Here is a 16,635-nt window from a genome sequence, read left to right as displayed (position 1 = left end):
AGTTAAAATATTTATATATTAAATAATAAATTTAAAATTCATCGGTCGGTCCAAGGTTTAAAAGGAGAAGAAAAACAGCTAACAACCAATCAGACATACATAATTAACGGGTTCCGTTTCCGTTAGTCTTTCCAAACCTAACTTTCCACTCACTCCGTTACTTACTCTTTTTGTCCACTCCTTTCTTTCTCCCTTCCACCGACTAACCACCTCTTTCTCCCTGTCACAATCACCATTCTATAAAACCTATTATTAAAATTTAAAGCAAATCAAAATCCTTAATTTCACTTCTCATGAAATCAATCCCACCAGAAGAAGAAAGAAATATGTATACATTGAAAGAAAAAGTAACGGAGAAGCTTTCTCGTCTCTTCGCTGATTCGCCTCATCATCATTCTCCGCTTCAAGATCCTCAGGTAATGCTGTTTTTTGTTTTACGAATTTAGATCGTGTTGTTTTGGACAATGTAGTTGAAAAGATGACTTGATTATGTTTAGGTTGTGATTTTACTAGTGACTTTTAAGCTAATGTTGTGTTGTGAAATTTAATTATATTGCATTGTTGGAATCTAATTTAAGACCATAGCGTGATTTGATTTCGGAAGAAGGCGTTATTTTTTTGCTTTTTTGCTTTTGAATTGTCTATGAAATTATATAACAGCTGCCTGATATGATATGTTATCTCTGTTTGTTTCTATTAAGCAATTAAGAAACTATATCAAAAAAAGAGGAGAAAATGTGTATATATAATTAGTACTGATTTTTCGCTATGCATGTAACGTATATTAATATACAGAAAATCATTTGTTTCTGGTGACTTAAAATTTATTCAAGTAAATAACTGTTCATCTATTTTAATTCAAGGGTTTAGAGAGTTGTTGACTCACGAATTTTCTGTTTGAATTTAAATATTAAATTGTGGATTTTAATAAATTCATGGTTGGAAGTTTGTGTCTCATTCAAGTAAAATATTCAATCATAAATAATATTTAGTTATTTGACTTTTATTGTAAGCATTGTTTTTGGTTGTTTTTGCATGGAATATGATCGAAACTCATCATATGTATGCGTATATATGAACAGTGCGGTATGCATGTATAATCATTATCCTAGAAAAGGCTTTTGCTTAACAAGTATATGACATTTAGTTTAGCTGACTGTGTGTTTTCTTTTCTTTTTGGATAGAGAATATATAATCAAAAAACATAAACCTTAAAATTTTTTTTATTTTTCTTTTAAATCTCTTTTCCTTGTTTTAGCATATTTTAGAAAAAGATAATGGCTGCTATACTTTGAATTTTAGTTGTATAGATTAGTGTGCTTGATTTGTGACATGATATAAATGTGTAGGTCAGATCGTACTCTAAAGAGGGGAAGTCTTTCACGTCTTACTTTTCCTTCATTGTCCCTTTGGCAAGCTCTGATCGTTCTAAATCTGAAAAACAGCGACGTGATCTCAAAACAGTTCATTCCCTTCCTGTTAGACGTATTATTGAAGATTTTGATCAGCAAAATGAACAGTTTGATGAATATGAAGAATGTATCGCAGGTAGTCCGGTTAGAGAGAATAAGGAAAATTGTCCTGTTAATGAGAATAAGAAAAGGAATCCAGTAAATGAGAATAAGCAACCAGTTAGTCCTGATAATGAATATAAGGACTGTGCCTCTGGGAGTAGTTGTGGTGATTCTGATGTATTTGCAGAAGCAAATGACCTATCTATTCCGACAAAACTTTTGTCTAATCTCACAGATGACTCTTCATTTATTACCCCAGAATTGTATGAATTCTTGCAGTCATCCCTTCCAAATATTGCCAAAGGATGCCAGTGGATTTTGCTATACAGGTAAGTCCTGCTAAAAATTGGGTTTCAGTAAAAGTGGCTTCGTGTTCTAGAATTTGGATGTTGATTCAGAACTAATTCTTTGCATTGAAGGGCAGTACGTTGAAACATGGTATATCACTCCGTACACTTATTCGCAAGAGTGCCGACCTTTCTGGCCCCTGTTTGTTGGTATGTTGATGTCCATATTCTGATGAATTCTCATAATATAGTGCATATTATTTGGTCTTTAGTAAGTTTGTTACTAACTGGAGATCATGTGCATTTTGGTGTACAACTTCTAGATTGTAGGAGACATGAAAGGTGCTGTGTTTGGTGGGATGCTAGAGTGCCCCTTGAAACCCACCCCAAAGAGAAAATATCAAGTATGTTAATATTCTCTTAAGTTTGAATCTATTATATGTTACATTTATTGTTAATAAAGTGGTTTTCACTTTGGAATTTTTGCCTGTTGTGTGTTCCTCTTACATATTAAATTATAATCTCGTCAAACATTTTTACCTTTTTTTTTCCTTGGTGATAGGGCACAAACCAATCTTTTGTATTCACCACGATATATGGTCAACCTAGGCTCTTTAGACCTACAGGTAAGAATTTTCATGTATTTATTTGCATCATATTCTTTCTCTAAAGGTTAGCAAACAAATACTGGATTAGGAAAAATAGATAACTGGTTAAGCACATACCTCAAAATACTCCATTTGTACCATTTTGGTAGTTTGTGGAACTCAAATATTTTGCTGCTGGCTTGACCACAACTTTTGTGGCTACTGGTAAATCTAGCTAGAAAAACCTCATATGGTTGTACAAGAAGACTTAGAATGTAATTCCATGCAACCAAGGTTGGGGGCTGGGTTTAGGGATAGTGAAATAAAAAAGCTTGACCCTAACTTCTGAGAAGATGTGGCCACTTGTTTTGTATAGTGCTCTAAGATGTCAATGGTTTCCATGCCTTCTTAGGCACTTTGAGACCCTCATCTGGCACCCACCTTTTGGTTGACACTTTGGCGAATGTGGATCTTATCATTCAGTGTATAGCTTTTTGGAAAGTCAGTTTAACATGTTTGTGAAGCTTGAGAAAGATATAGCTAGTTATTTCTGATTGTTAAGAGTACAGGGGGTCAGGATACGTAATGGTAGTCAGGGTTCCTATTCAAATATTGGTGTGTAGGTTGTATTACCCTCCTGGCCACCTGATATTACTGTGACAATAGAATGGAAAATCTTCTTTGTAATGGAATCAGAAAACTGACTAATTATCGAGAAGGGCATTAAAAAAGGTCATGCACATGGTTTAACCTTATGCTGTGTCTTATTTGTGTAAATAGGTGCCAACAGATATTATTATATGTGTATGAACGAATTTCTGGCACTTGGTGGAGGTGGCAACTTTGCTTTATGCTTGGATGGAGATCTGTAAGTCACTCTTCTAAGTTTCCGTATGAAGTTTTCTCTACCTCTCTAGTTTCTAAGACGCGTTCTTATAGATTCCTTTGACTTAATTACTATATTCACTTTGAAAAGGTTAACTGGAACTAGTGGACCTTGTGATACATTTGGGAATTTATGCTTGGCTCATAACCCGGAGTTTGAGTTAAAGAATGTTGAGGTTAGTTTACAGTCCTTTAAACATTTTTATGAAGTTACCTTTTCTTATTCGTCTTTGTTTTCTTCTTTCATCTTTCTTTTTCTAGAATATAATTAAGGTGATGATTTTAGAGTTTATCTGATTTTGTCAAGCATCTCAAGTGAATTTTGGAAACATAGGCTGCTACCAGCTCTCTTCTCAAAACCCTAGAAGTGGTTATCTACTTATCTCCCACATTTTTAATCATCTCTTAGTTCTAAGTAGGGTTTGTCTTCTCTGCCCTCTCCAGTTATTTTGCACTTTTCTAAGATGGGAACCTATGGTCATGAATATCACAATCTATGGTCCTCCTTTTGGCATGTTTGTTTTTATTATTGATGACCATAGTAGGTTAAGTGTATTCTGAATAGTTTATGCACTAAACTTGGTTTTGTCGAAGTAGTGGTGAATAGATTTGTTTTTTTTTTAATTTTGTTGACCTAGTGGATTTGATGGGTGATCATGAGAGTAGGATTGCATAATAATGTCATATAATGGGCGGAAAAATTCCACAGTTTTTGGGAACTAGGGATCAGCTGAACCGAATTATTCCATGAAAATCTATGCTTGCATGTCTTTCAAATAATCGTGTTCTCAAATTGAAATTTGTAGTTTTATAGTAATCTAATATTGTCTTTCATTTGCAGCTTTGGGGGTTTTCGCATGTATCTAATTACCTATAACTTGACGCAAGGTTGAGATGCTTGTGTGGAATATGTATGGTTTTTTATTATTTTATTCATGGTCTTGCCCTTGTGGCCTCTGCTATCATTAAGGTAGGTCTGGTCAAGATCACGTAATTGATATTCGATTGCCATTTTGGTAAATTATTTAGTTTAAATTGTAATGCTATATTATAGAATCATAGTGTAAGTTTGTTCAGGGCAATAATTTCTTAGAAAGGGCTCTTGTTCTAGCCATCTGATACTTTATTTTTTCTTGGAATGTGTCCCACAAAAAGAAATACTGCCTCTAATTGGCTACTAATTTTTTTTTTTTTTTTAAGTTACTGGTATTGAATTAAATATTACACAAAGTTATTTGCCTCCCGTACAAGATGAGTTACTTGTTAAGGTCACAATTCCAAGGTCTTTTTGTACTTTCCAAGAGGACACCAGTGTAGTGCCAAAAAATATGAGTCTCACATTTTCCTTGTAGAATTTTCAAATTTGGTAAGAAAAATGCCAAATATATATTTTTTTTAACTAAACTCACTCTCTTTACATATATAGAGGCGATAAAGTGACAAATCAATAATATATTCTCTTCATCTGTCGAGTATTGAGTGATTAATAAAGATAGTATTTTAAAAAAATTATCTTGTCTTCATTCGTTAGAAGGTATTGCCGTATTGAACCACTATTTTAAAACTCGACCCGGTTCAGTCGGTTTAACCGAGATTCAGGAGCTTCACAGGGCCGAGTTAACATTTTTCCTATTCACCTAAAACCTTAGAATAATGATGATTAGCAAACAATTATAGGTTTGGATATTGGGACTTTTGAAGAGAAAAGTGCCAATGAGAACAATGGTGGCGACATAGTTGATTTCCGATAAGTGAATCGATCGAAAATCGAAAACAATTGGCGACGACAACAATTGGTTTTTACAGGCAATTGGCAAGGCTAATGGGGGTGGGGTGAGGTGGATTTTTGTTAAGAGGAAGAGAGGAGTATTTTCAAGATGATAAGGAGGATTGTCGATGCTAGGGCCGACACCGATCTATCAGATCTGGCCAAAATCAAATCGATTTCAACTAGATCTTGGATATATTTTCTAGAAAATGGGCTCAAAGGATGATTGAGATTACATTTAAGGTGTCACCACCACCAACCAATCACCGATCGATTTGCATCTTAGATGTGTTTGCTAAATTTTAAACCTATAAAGACTTAACAAATTTTTAAGAGTGCATTTACTTAATTTTAAAAGTTTTATCACTCGATTTGACCAACTGATCAAAGTGATTAAACCAATCAACCCGAGACCAGACAACTTTGCCAAGTTTCACCCTAGATTGGTTATTAAAATTTAAAACATTGCATTGAACACCCTATAAATCCAAAAGACCAAATAAGTCATAATATTATTATAATAAATGACTCCAAAATTTAAACTAAAAAAAAAAAAAAGTTAACTTTCTTGACCATTAAACTAAGGTCAACCCCTTAAGGTCGAAGGTATTCAAGTTTGGTATAATCCATACGAGGATTATGCCTATCGCACAAGCCTGGGTTTGCTCATAAATCACTACTGCATTATTGGTTATCAAACCAACATAATCAACTTCACCTTGCCTACTCAATCTGAAATTAAATGTATTGTAAAAGTATAACCGCCTTACAAAATTCCCAACATTCTTCCAGTTAACGAAAACTCTCACCATAGAGATTTAACAATTAATGATAGCAACAGACCAAAGCAGATTGAATGGTTTGGAAATTTCAGAACAATAGAGAATACAAAATGATTGGGACCTAACAAGTTTCACCTTTTTTTTCCTTTTTTCTTTTTTGGGGTCCTCTTGAATCTAATATGAATACACCGCACTGCGACAGCATGCACAATGTCAAATGCTTTGCATCCTTGCTCCATTGTCAACACAGTACGAAGTCAACATCACGAATTCCAGGTTATACCACCTCCACCAGTAGCTGTGAAAAAAAATGGTAACCCATACTTCCAAGATAGCGGCAGCTTGAACATAATTTATGACTCCGATGGGCCATCATCACTAGGCAGCCCAAAAAAGCGGAGGTTTCGATCCATTGATCCTACAGCTATGTATTTCGCATCTGGACCAAATTTCACGCAAGTAGCCTTACCTGCAATTGTAACAGATCCATTGTATGCATTAAATTCAAAGACTACTAACAACATATTGGAGGCCACTAATACAAGTAGACAAATGGTAGAGAAGAAGCTGAACCTGTGCCAGACAAATCAGGAAAGGTTTTGATACAATTCCAATCTGCTTTAACACTGGCAACTTGGTGGATTCTGTAGAAACACAAAACATAATCAGTTCAAAAAAAATCCTACATAAAGTGTCAACTTTCTGAAATGTTGCTATTGTGATTTCAACAATAACGTAAAAAAATGGAAATTGTTTGCTCGTGTTTATATTAGAAGCACTGTATACAGTAGATATACAAGACTACTAATCCAATTCAATCAAAATATATTCAACACTCACCTAATATCTGCGCCTGCAATTGCAAGGTAAGACCCACTATGGTCGAAATCCACTGCAAGAACCAGAATAAGAGTTCTATTACATGTAGCTTCATAACAGAAGTCAGAAAAGAGTAATTGAGAAAAAGAGAAGAGGCTTCCTCTGTATCCATGACTTAGCAAATGATACTAATTAAGAAAAGGGAGACAACATGGATTAGTCATAAATTTTAGTCCCAACGCCTCAAAGAAGGAGAAGGATATGAAGAAGAAACAACCAAACATCCATTAAAAAAGGATGCTTCAACATTATCCCAATTAGTTCATACAGAAAGAATAAAATTTAGTTATCTTTTGTCCAGAGCAGAAAAAAAATAAAAAATAAAAATTTGCGCCAGAACAAAGAGTAGCAACAAAAGGACAGATTTCTAAATTTGGCTACAAAGGATCAGAAATCAAGAATTTCATACCAGAATTTGTTGGCGTATCTGAATCATTAAATTCAAATGACCGGAAGTTCTTCAACTTGCGCAGATCCCACAACTTCACACCATCATGAGCTGCAGTCTGTCCAGCTCAAAACGTATTAGTCAAGTCATGCCATGTCAGATCCCAAATCCACCACATTTTAAAAAAGAAACACCTACCGCAAGGTAGTATCCATTTTCAGAGAAAGATATTGCAGTAACTGCCCCTACATGTCCGTCAAATTTTGCAACATTTGCCTGTAAAACAATAGAACAAATAAGTGGACAAAAAATAAATTCAATAGTTAATGGTTGCTTCAAATAATTTTGTACCTGACTTTTCACATCCCAAATCTTAACAAGAGCTTCTGAGGTGCCTGTTCCAAGGATGAGACCATCAGGATGAAAAGCAGCAGATGTATAACCCTCAGGTCTGCCCTCAGGCCCTGAGTTGTCTGCAACCTGCAGAACTAAACATTATTTGATCAGTGCAGGAGTAATGCAGATATTTTACATAAACAAAAAACTCATTTTTCTTGATAACCCTGTCTAGTAGAAGGGTAGGAAAACAGGAGAAGGGTAGAAGCCACAAGGTGAAAAGAGAGAATATAAGAAGCTTCACCTTCCTTTATGTTTGGGTTTCTGTTAAGAGAATAAAAAAAGAAAGAAAGAGAGAGCAATGCTAATTTCAAAATTTTAGAGAAGGGTAAAAAAATTTTTATATCAAAATTTACCCCTATACTCATACATGAGTTAATTGTAAACATATTTAGGAAAATGTTATACCTACAACCTCTTCTCACAAACTTCCTCTCACAACCCCAACGTGACAACTTACAATTAGTCAGCTCAAAATGAGTCCCAAATGAGTCCCACAAGATAAATTACAACTGACTAATTGCGAGTTGTTACGTCAGAGTTGTGAAAAGAGGTTGTGGGTGTAACATTACTCATATATTTATCCCTATTTTCATTTTATGTTTCTACTAAGAAAATAAATTGTTTCTCTCCCCTCAATGGACCTCAATCTTTTTCGATAACTTTTTTCCTCTTCTCTCCTATTCACTTCTTAGAAGAAAAGTGTTAAGAAAAAGTAATCTTATAACATCAAGCCCAAATATATGATTCAACACCAATCTATGAAATAAAATATGTACCGTCAGTTTTTCATTTCACACTCATAATAATATAAAATACCAGAAAAAAAAAAAAAAAATTCAAACATAAACATAGCTTCCATCTATCAACTGCGAAAAAGAAAGAGTTTGGGACCTGTGTCAAGCATAAGCCAGAGGAAATATCGTAGAAGCACCATGTGCCATCAAGAGAAGCAGTCACAAAGTAGTCATTTGTGGCATGGACAGTTACAGCTTGCACCTGACATCATTTTATCTATTAAAATATTGCACCATGAGCCAAAAAAGCAAATAAATTCGATTAATTTCACCCTAAGTCACAAAGCCTTCACAAACCATTCATCAAGGATACAAAATATTTTATGATATATAAAAAAAATAACCCACTCAAGTGCATAGTAGTTGCAACAGTTCCAAAATATTTAATGAACTCTGAATTGTATTTCAAGGTACTTGATAGCTGCGCTTTTTGGATCACAGTAGTTTGTAAATATTTATATTGAATATGATAGCGATTTTTAGTACCCATGACAGCATAAATTAGATAAAATCCAACTCTAACTGCACTAATCTTCAATTGTTTAAAATCAGCATTTACAAAATATATTGTTGGATAAGAAGATATGATAGTGAGAGGCTCCTACAGAACCCAACTTTGCAAAAATCCACAACATCCAAAATTTTCCAACTGTTTGGCTTGGACCCAGAAAAAATAATCCCCAGTCTTAATACAAACATTTTCAGGAAGAAATTAAAAGCTAAAGCTTAAATTGCCAAAAAACTCAGTATAGAAGGCCAAACGCATCTTATACACTGTGTGACTAATAAATATATATAAACAGCCCAGCAAAATATACCATAAATATCAAATAGAGAACTTAATCAATATTGCTAAGATAATTCTTTATCTTAATTAGAATACAAGGCACTGCTGAAAAAAAAAATCAATTTCACACTACATGGAATTTATCAATGCCTTCAGTCATTTTTTATATAAAGAGCCTCAAGTGTTTAGATTACTTGTGCGCTAGGCTGTCTCAATGTGTTTGTCACTTTACCCTCAACATCAACAAATGATATAGCTACAAAAATCCTTCTAAAATATCCCTCCCTCAAGAGGCCCAATTTATAACAGTCCTTGAGTTGTTTTCAAACAAAGCAACAGTCAATTCAATAAATAAAGGTCAATACATGCTTGAATTTCTTGAAACAGAAATGCATTTGAAACCAGTTTCAAAGCTCAAACTACCAGCACAAGAATTTTAGGAAACTGAAAAATCATATGGGCACACTATAGCAGTCAATTGTTACCAAACACCATTAAAAATGATAGAAGAAACACATGTACCTCTGCAGTATGATCTTTCATGATGTGCCTACAATCATAATTTCCATCTTCAGAGCCTTGCCACAAGCGAACCGTCTACAACATTAAGAAACATAATTAATTCTAGAGGGAAGCTAAAATCAAAGCAAACCCAAACAAACTAACATCACAATCTTGGCAATGGAGTAGCACAACACTGCATCTGAAAATAAATCAATATAGCAGAATGATCAATAGAAAATCCAATATGAGGCAGTGACCATTTTTTAGCACATTTTCACATCTTAACTAAATTCAATGGAGGATGAAATGGAGACAGTGGATTCTGTAGCCGACATAACTATTGGAAATGAGGCTTATTTTAAAATACATTTACCCCAAATTGCATAGCGTAACAAAGCAGAAGGTTCCTACTTGAATTATTCGAAAATGCACTAGTACAGTATAGTGACATGCATATCATTAATCAAAACAATTCAGTACAGCTGCTCCTTGACAAATACTTCAGTTATGACTTGAGAAATTGCAACCAAAGATTCCAAAAGCTGCAGGGCCTGTATTCCAGTCCTTAACCATGACCCCTAGCTTACAATCTTAAGTCTTAACAGCTTCCAATCTCGTATAAATTATTTAAGTTTAAAGCTCAAAAGTCCAGCATAGTAATTAGCAATCCTTTATATAATAAGAATAACAAAAACAATAAAAGCTGCCACGTTAAACTCGAATAGCTTGTACCATCTCCCTTCATATCTTTTTGGTCAATGATTTTTTATTTTTAATAAAAGAAGCAACTAATTTAGATTCACGTAGTATAATACTTTAGTAGAATAAAATACTATAAATCAAGAACACCAGAATTATACCATAAACATGAAATTGAGGCCTATAAAGTTGAACATGACTTGCCTTATCTGCTGAGCATGTTAATAATTGATCACCTTCAGCAACAAATTTGACACTAGTAACCTAACGAAGAAAGGAGTATTAATCCCTGAAATTTAAATGGAAATAAAAAATAATGATGAAATTAATAAACAACAAAAAGAAAAGAAAAATAACCTTCTTTGAGTGACCACTCAGAGTAGATAAGAGCTGTCCTGATGATCGGTCAAAAAGTACAGCATTTGAATCAACCCCTCCAGTTGCAATGACATCCTGCAAACCATGAAAAAGAGATAAATAATAACTAAAAAGCTTAAACCAGAGAAGTAAGACTTAAAAAAAGTCATTTATTTGCACCATTTGGCTCATTCATTATTTTCAAAGCACCAAACAAGGCCATATCCTATAATTTTGCCATCTAGTAGCCCATGGATTAGCATTAAGTTAAATGGACTCTTGTATGTTACGGGGTGGGTCACCATGTCCAACACACATTGCATTAACCATTGCATATTTCCATTAAGATGGTGTCCAAAAACCATGCCACCATCCAAGGCTGTGGTAACTGATATTGATACTCTTTAGTGAAGTTAAAAGAAATAAATAATAACTAAAAAGCTTAAACCAGAGAAGTAAGACTTTAAACGAGTCATTTATTTGCACCTTTTAGCTCATTCATTATTTTCAAAGTACCAAACAAGGCCATGTCCTATAATTTTGCCATCTACTAGCCATGGATTAGCATTAAGTTAAATGGACTCTTGTATGGTACAAGGTGGGACAACATGTCCAACACACATTGCATTAACCATTGCATATTTCCATTAAGATGGTGTACAGAAACTATGCCACCATCCAAGGCCGTGGTAGCTGATATTGAAACTCTTGAGTGAAGTTAGAAGTTCATGTACCAAACAATCCTTAATAACTTTTCTGTTTGTTATTATTCAACTGAATCTTTAGTTTCCCATCGCAATTGTAATTGAATCTGTCAATCCATACTATCAAATACCTGCTTGCCATAATCTATATACAAGTAAAAATTAGCTAAGTTTTTTTCTTGGCTATACCCAATTAAAAAATTCAATATTATCACAAAAGACAGTTTCCAAGAGAAAGATTTACAATTAGAATATTACATCTCTATCCCTTCTAAATTCTCATTTTATTCATATGCCATGTAGGGTTATTTATGAGCAATCCTGGCAACCCAATACTTTAGCCAAAGTACAAAGAGCAGAATTAATTTTAGGCCTGAGTTAAACTGCATTAACCATTGCATATTTCCATTAAGATGGTGTCCAGAAACCATGCCACCATCCAAGGCCGTGGTAGCTGATGATACTCCTAAAATGAAGTTAAAAGTTAATGTAACAAACAATCCTTAATAACTTTTCTGTTTGTTATTATTCAACTGAATCTTCATTTTCCCATTGCAATTGTGATTGAATCTTTCAATCCATACTATCAAATACCTGCTTGCCATAATCTATATACAATTAAAAATTAGCTCAGTTTTTTTCTTGGCTATACCCACTTAAAAAGTTCAATATCATCACAAAAGCCAGTTTCCAAGAGAAAGATTTACAATTAGAATATTAAATCTCATCCCTTCTAAATTCTCAATTAATTCATATGTCATGTAGGGTTATTTATGAGCAATCCTGGCAACACAATACTTAAGCCAAAGTACAAAGTACACAATTAATTTTAGGCCTGAGTTAAATTGCCATAAATATTTAATAAGAAATCAACATCTACCTTGATAAGATACAGGCTAGATTACTACCATGTACAAGTTATATTAGATATAACAAATATAGATTGACAAATACAATTAATTTGTGGAAAAGCCATACCTTGGGGTAATGGATATCAATAGAAACAATGCCAGGTTTGTTTGTTTTGTGAAGGGGATGACTAGAAAGCTGGGTATACCTCTCCAAAGCATCAGCAGGAGCCAAAGTTGGAGGAATCTGAAAAGAAACCACAAAAAAAAAAAAAAAAAAAAAACCAACAAAAACATAAAAAAAAAAAACCAACAAAAACAATTATTAACTGAACTTCAAACTACTTCCATTTCTAAAATGTACTAAGCAGTACAAATGGAACGGGTATATACAAAAATAATCAAAGAAAGAATAACCTATAACAATTCTGTAAGTATTGATGTCAAAACAAATATGTAGTTCTAGATCAACATGAAAAGTACCTGTCGTTTTTTCCGCTGCTGCGAAAGAGTTGCATTACAATCTGTTAGCTTAGTAATAATGCTAGACGAAATTCCAGGACGTAATTTCTTCCCACCAGGGCCCAAATCCTCACTTTCAATAACTATGATCTCAAATAAGACATTAAATAAGTAAAAGGAAATTATGAAACAAATAGAAAGAGAAGTAAACTTAAAAATATACAGAGAAAGAACCTCTTTTCCCATTGGTAAGGACAGAAGCATTGGATGTAACTGACGCTGATGCTGCCATCGGCATTATTTGCCTATCGGCCTGTGCAAGTAAAGCCCTTGCTTCATCTCTTTCCTTTTTAAGTCTAGCAATCACTCGACAAGCAGCATCATGCTAGGGACAAAATTCAATTTGGTTATGCCAAAGCGCAACAGAAGTTATACCTTTATCAAATGTATACGTACTAGGTTATAGCCAAAATAAATAATAATAATAAAAGTTAGTGTGTAATTCTAAGATAAATGAAAAAGATATAGCATTGAACCTGCACCAAGAGAATATGCAAATAAAAACCGTATTATCCTTTTCTGTAGCTAGCACTACATAGATCTTTCAATCAAATTCAGAAAAAATAAATAAATAAAAAAAACTATTTCCTTCAGCCATTCGGCAGTTTAAAATTGTTCCACAACATATATCTAAAAGAAAGAAGACAAAAAAAAAAAAAAAGAAAATCCATCCAACCAGACTTGAAGCTAGAACAGAAGTAATACTAATGTTACAAGTAAAATCATTACATTGCCACATTACTATCTTTTTCAATAAAATTGTTCAATTGTCAATCCAAGAATGTCTGAAAAAGACAACATTCACTCTGTCAGATATCTGAACAAAACCGTCAGAGAGACGCAATGCTAATTTTACATTAACAAACAAAACCACATAAAATATTGGGGGTCATACAGGAAGATGATAAAAGATAAACATACATCCACGGTGCTACCCCAACTATACTCTTCTCTTCTTCATGTATCCAGAAAAGCGCTCCGTTTGTTTCAATATTTTCCCACTAGCCTATTCCACTATTCTATCCTAAAAACGCAAAAATGCATTTGTTTCAATATTCTCAAAATTCAATCCTACTTTATTCAACTCAAAACATTAACAATCACCTTTCTCATAAAAATAACCCAACCCAACTCAAATTTACTTCTTCCAAAATACTATTCTAAAAAGTATCAGAATAGTGAACCAAACGGAGCCAAGAAAATTTTATCTTTTTCACCTATCTACCTCCATCATACATTGACCATATAACCTATGTTTACTATGAAAAGAAATAGGAAGAAATATAATGACGATACAAACATACTTCACTAGCATTGATCAATGAATTGTAAATCGCATACTATAAAAATAGTCCACAAAAGCAAAAGATATTATGAAATCAAAACTTTAGCAGAAATAAGCTAGTTGCTTACCTGGTATAGGGCATGACTAAGCTCTTGTCTGGCTGTATGAAGTTGTTGCTCCAAAGCAAAATTAGATAGCATCAAACCATCCCATTCCTACAATAACAAAAATAACAAAATCTATAAGAACTATGCTAATGAAAATCAAGAATTAAAAATATAAAAGTTAGTACCTATTAAAATGAGAATGATAACAAAGCCAACTCACAATCAACAAATTTTACAGTAATGAACTGTGGAAAGGCATTTTAAGAATTAAGCATTGACCACCATTATTAATATAAGAAACATCCAACAGTCAATAACAATAAAGCACAAACAGGTATCGCACGACCAAAATCTTAAGATAGCTTTAACATGCAAAACTATATAATCAATATGACAACAATATAGAATCGTAACCAAAACAAACATGGAAAACAACTTTGCCAACAACTAGATATTAAGAAAGCACTTTCAGAACACCACTATCATAACCTAATTTCCCAATTACAATGTTATCAATAGACCATAGAATATAGAAAACACATCATTCTGAATGAAGAGTTTAACAGAACACTCATCAATTATGTCTTTCACGACAAGAAAAAAACAATGACGACGATAAGGTCATGACCAGCACATCTATTTGAGAGCAGTATTCTTTTCGGAACGGTTAATACTACCTTCTAAACAAAGTAGAAACTTTAAAAGTGCATGCACAAAGTAATATATCATAAACACATACATTCTGGAACATTCCTAGCATCCCAGGGATGCTAGCAGCTGTTAAGGGTCTGGGCTTCACAATCTGCAGACAAGCCATTAAGAATTTATAAATTAGCAAGCAAAGATACAGGAAAAAAAGGAAGCAATAAAATTTTCAACAACTAAACACAAACAATGATAATGTCACAACTAAGCATACTTTGCCTGTTTTGATTGGAACAATATCATCCATAGTATGAGGTTCTCCTGTTATTGGGCATTTTCCATAATCCTAATAACACAAGAAACAACAATATAAATCTCTATCAAATATATGGTCAAATAAAACAGAAGAAACAGAATTAGAAACTCCTATTTTGTCATACTAAAAGGTAAACATGAGCAACAAAAAGTACATTCAAAATTTTGAATGCTGTTCTTATTAAAGTTTTAATTTTGACAAGAACTCATAGACTCTCAATTGTATAAAAGTACTAGGTTCCATGGAAAGGAAACACAAAAAAGATGCATTATATAATGTAGACCACTATGGTATTGTCCAAGTAACCTTACCAGGCAAGTTAGGATGAAAAAATGGTAAAATTTATATATCACGTATTACATATTACTGAAATGGTGTCCTACAATTCATATTCATTATTAAATTCACTTTTAACATTACAAACATGACGTCCTGTGCGACTAGAACCCATTGATATAAATAAAGAATCTTGCTACCTAAGCATTCCCTGTGAGAAATTAACCTAAACTACGAAAAATAGTTGTATTCGCTCAGTTGAATAAAGCATTTTCTCGGTGAAATTCTCCAAATTGGTTTCTTTTTCTAGTTTATCTTTTTGAATAACCAAAGAATTTAACAAAAAACTATTCCTAGTAACCAAACCACAAGTAACCCTAAATGATAAAAGAAAAAAACTTCAATAGTTTAACAGAAGAAAAAACGCTTTTAAGTAAACATATGACATTCTAGCAATTTCTTTAAATTTCCTTATGCTTTCTCAGAAACATAAACCCTAGACTTTAAGTTGAAAACAAGAAAAAAGAAAAATGCATACCGAAATGTGTCTCTCGATTAAGCGCTTCTCGAAGAGTAAACCTGACTTCTTGGAGACGACAGGCTCATCCGGCACCTCGCCGGATACTGTACGCACAACAGAAAACAACACGGAATTAGATCACGAGAATGAACGTTTTAACAGAAAACGCAAAGGCAAGGTTAGAGAGAGTTACTTGAACAGTTCATTGCGGCTCAGCGAGAGCTTTAGTGGCTTGAGTGTTCTTGCAGGGAAACGAGCAACGCTGCTTAGCTCAAAGATTTTAGATGGGTGAAATGAAACAAGCAGCGAAAAGAGAAAGCGAGGGAGACGAGTGAGGGTAATAAAAAGAAGTCGCTGGGGTTTGATTTTTAGGGAAACTTGTATTATCAAAACGACATTGCCTTGTTAGGCCGTTTGGGCTTGGCCCAAATTGGCTCCAGTTTTTAAAGATTAAAAAGAAAATCTTATTATTATTATTATTATTTTAATTCAAAAGAAAGTCTTCTTGCCTAATAGGTGGAGATTTTATTTTGTTAAAGGTGATTTTTGTTATGCCTGAAAAGTTAGAGCTGATGTGGACTGTCGTTAGTAAGAGCCAATCAGGATTTAGAAAGAATTTGTGTCGTCTAGGTACTGTCACATCACACAGTGACAGAAGAGATATGATTCTTGTCAGTGCAGCAGATGAATGTTAGGCTTGCGAGTGACCAGAGATTATCCACCTGCTCAAGCCCTATACAATTTGAGGATATTTCTCGACAGATAACCAATAGGATGCAAAG

At 33.7% G+C, this 16,635-nt stretch overlaps 2 protein-coding genes across 2 annotated transcripts; one reads left to right on the top strand and one right to left on the bottom strand.

Moving 5' to 3' along the window:
• The first annotated feature begins 188 nt into the window (after positions 1-188).
• LOC116127021 (TLD domain-containing protein 2) lies at positions 189-4,369 on the top strand. The gene is made up of 8 exons (XM_031412687.1): positions 189-416; positions 1,350-1,843; positions 1,939-2,011; positions 2,125-2,205; positions 2,364-2,427; positions 3,169-3,256; positions 3,365-3,449; positions 4,115-4,369. Exons 1-8 carry the CDS (start codon positions 294-296, stop codon positions 4,148-4,150), a joined length of 1,044 nt encoding a protein of 347 aa, XP_031268547.1. The 5' UTR covers positions 189-293; the 3' UTR covers positions 4,151-4,369.
• Positions 4,370-5,732: 1,363 nt separating this feature from the next.
• On the bottom strand, positions 5,733-16,130 carry LOC116127017 (pre-mRNA-processing factor 19 homolog 1-like). The gene is made up of 18 exons (XM_031412683.1): positions 16,047-16,130; positions 15,872-15,957; positions 15,016-15,087; positions 14,836-14,898; positions 14,118-14,204; positions 12,879-13,029; positions 12,666-12,787; positions 12,313-12,429; positions 10,631-10,726; positions 10,478-10,537; positions 9,593-9,667; positions 8,381-8,485; positions 7,442-7,570; positions 7,289-7,366; positions 7,112-7,208; positions 6,664-6,715; positions 6,397-6,467; positions 5,733-6,292 (listed from the first exon to the last, which is right to left on the bottom strand). The coding sequence occupies exons 1-18, from the start codon at positions 16,057-16,059 to the stop codon at positions 6,177-6,179; spliced, it is 1,590 nt and encodes a 529-aa protein (XP_031268543.1). The 5' UTR covers positions 16,060-16,130; the 3' UTR covers positions 5,733-6,176.
• Between the last annotated feature and the right edge of the window lie 505 nt (positions 16,131-16,635).

This window comes from Pistacia vera, unplaced genomic scaffold (genome assembly GCF_008641045.1).
Source record: "Pistacia vera cultivar Batoury unplaced genomic scaffold, PisVer_v2 Contig188, whole genome shotgun sequence".
Lineage (NCBI taxonomy): Eukaryota > Viridiplantae > Streptophyta > Magnoliopsida > Sapindales > Anacardiaceae > Pistacia > Pistacia vera.
This window is presented reverse-complemented; position numbering and strand designations above follow the sequence as displayed.

What these genes read in the sequence shown, in the direction of transcription:
- LOC116127021 (XM_031412687.1), top strand. Translation starts at nt 294, where the DNA reads ATGAAATCAATCCCACCAGAAGAAGAAAGAAATATGTATACATTGAAA. An exon ending in CTCCGCTTCAAGATCCTCAG is followed by an intron (nt 417 to 1,349) that starts GTAATGCTGTTT and finishes ATAAATGTGTAG; the next exon opens with GTCAGATCGTACTCTAAAGA. An exon ending in TTTCTGGCCCCTGTTTGTTG is followed by an intron (nt 2,012 to 2,124) that starts GTATGTTGATGT and finishes TACAACTTCTAG; the next exon opens with ATTGTAGGAGACATGAAAGG.
- LOC116127017 (XM_031412683.1), bottom strand. An exon ending in TGAGTGGTCACTCAAAGAAG is followed by an intron (nt 10,538 to 10,630) that starts GTTATTTTTCTT and finishes TTTCTTCGTTAG; the next exon opens with GTTACTAGTGTCAAATTTGT. An exon ending in TAACATGCTCAGCAGATAAG is followed by an intron (nt 9,668 to 10,477) that starts GCAAGTCATGTT and finishes TTAATGTTGTAG; the next exon opens with ACGGTTCGCTTGTGGCAAGG.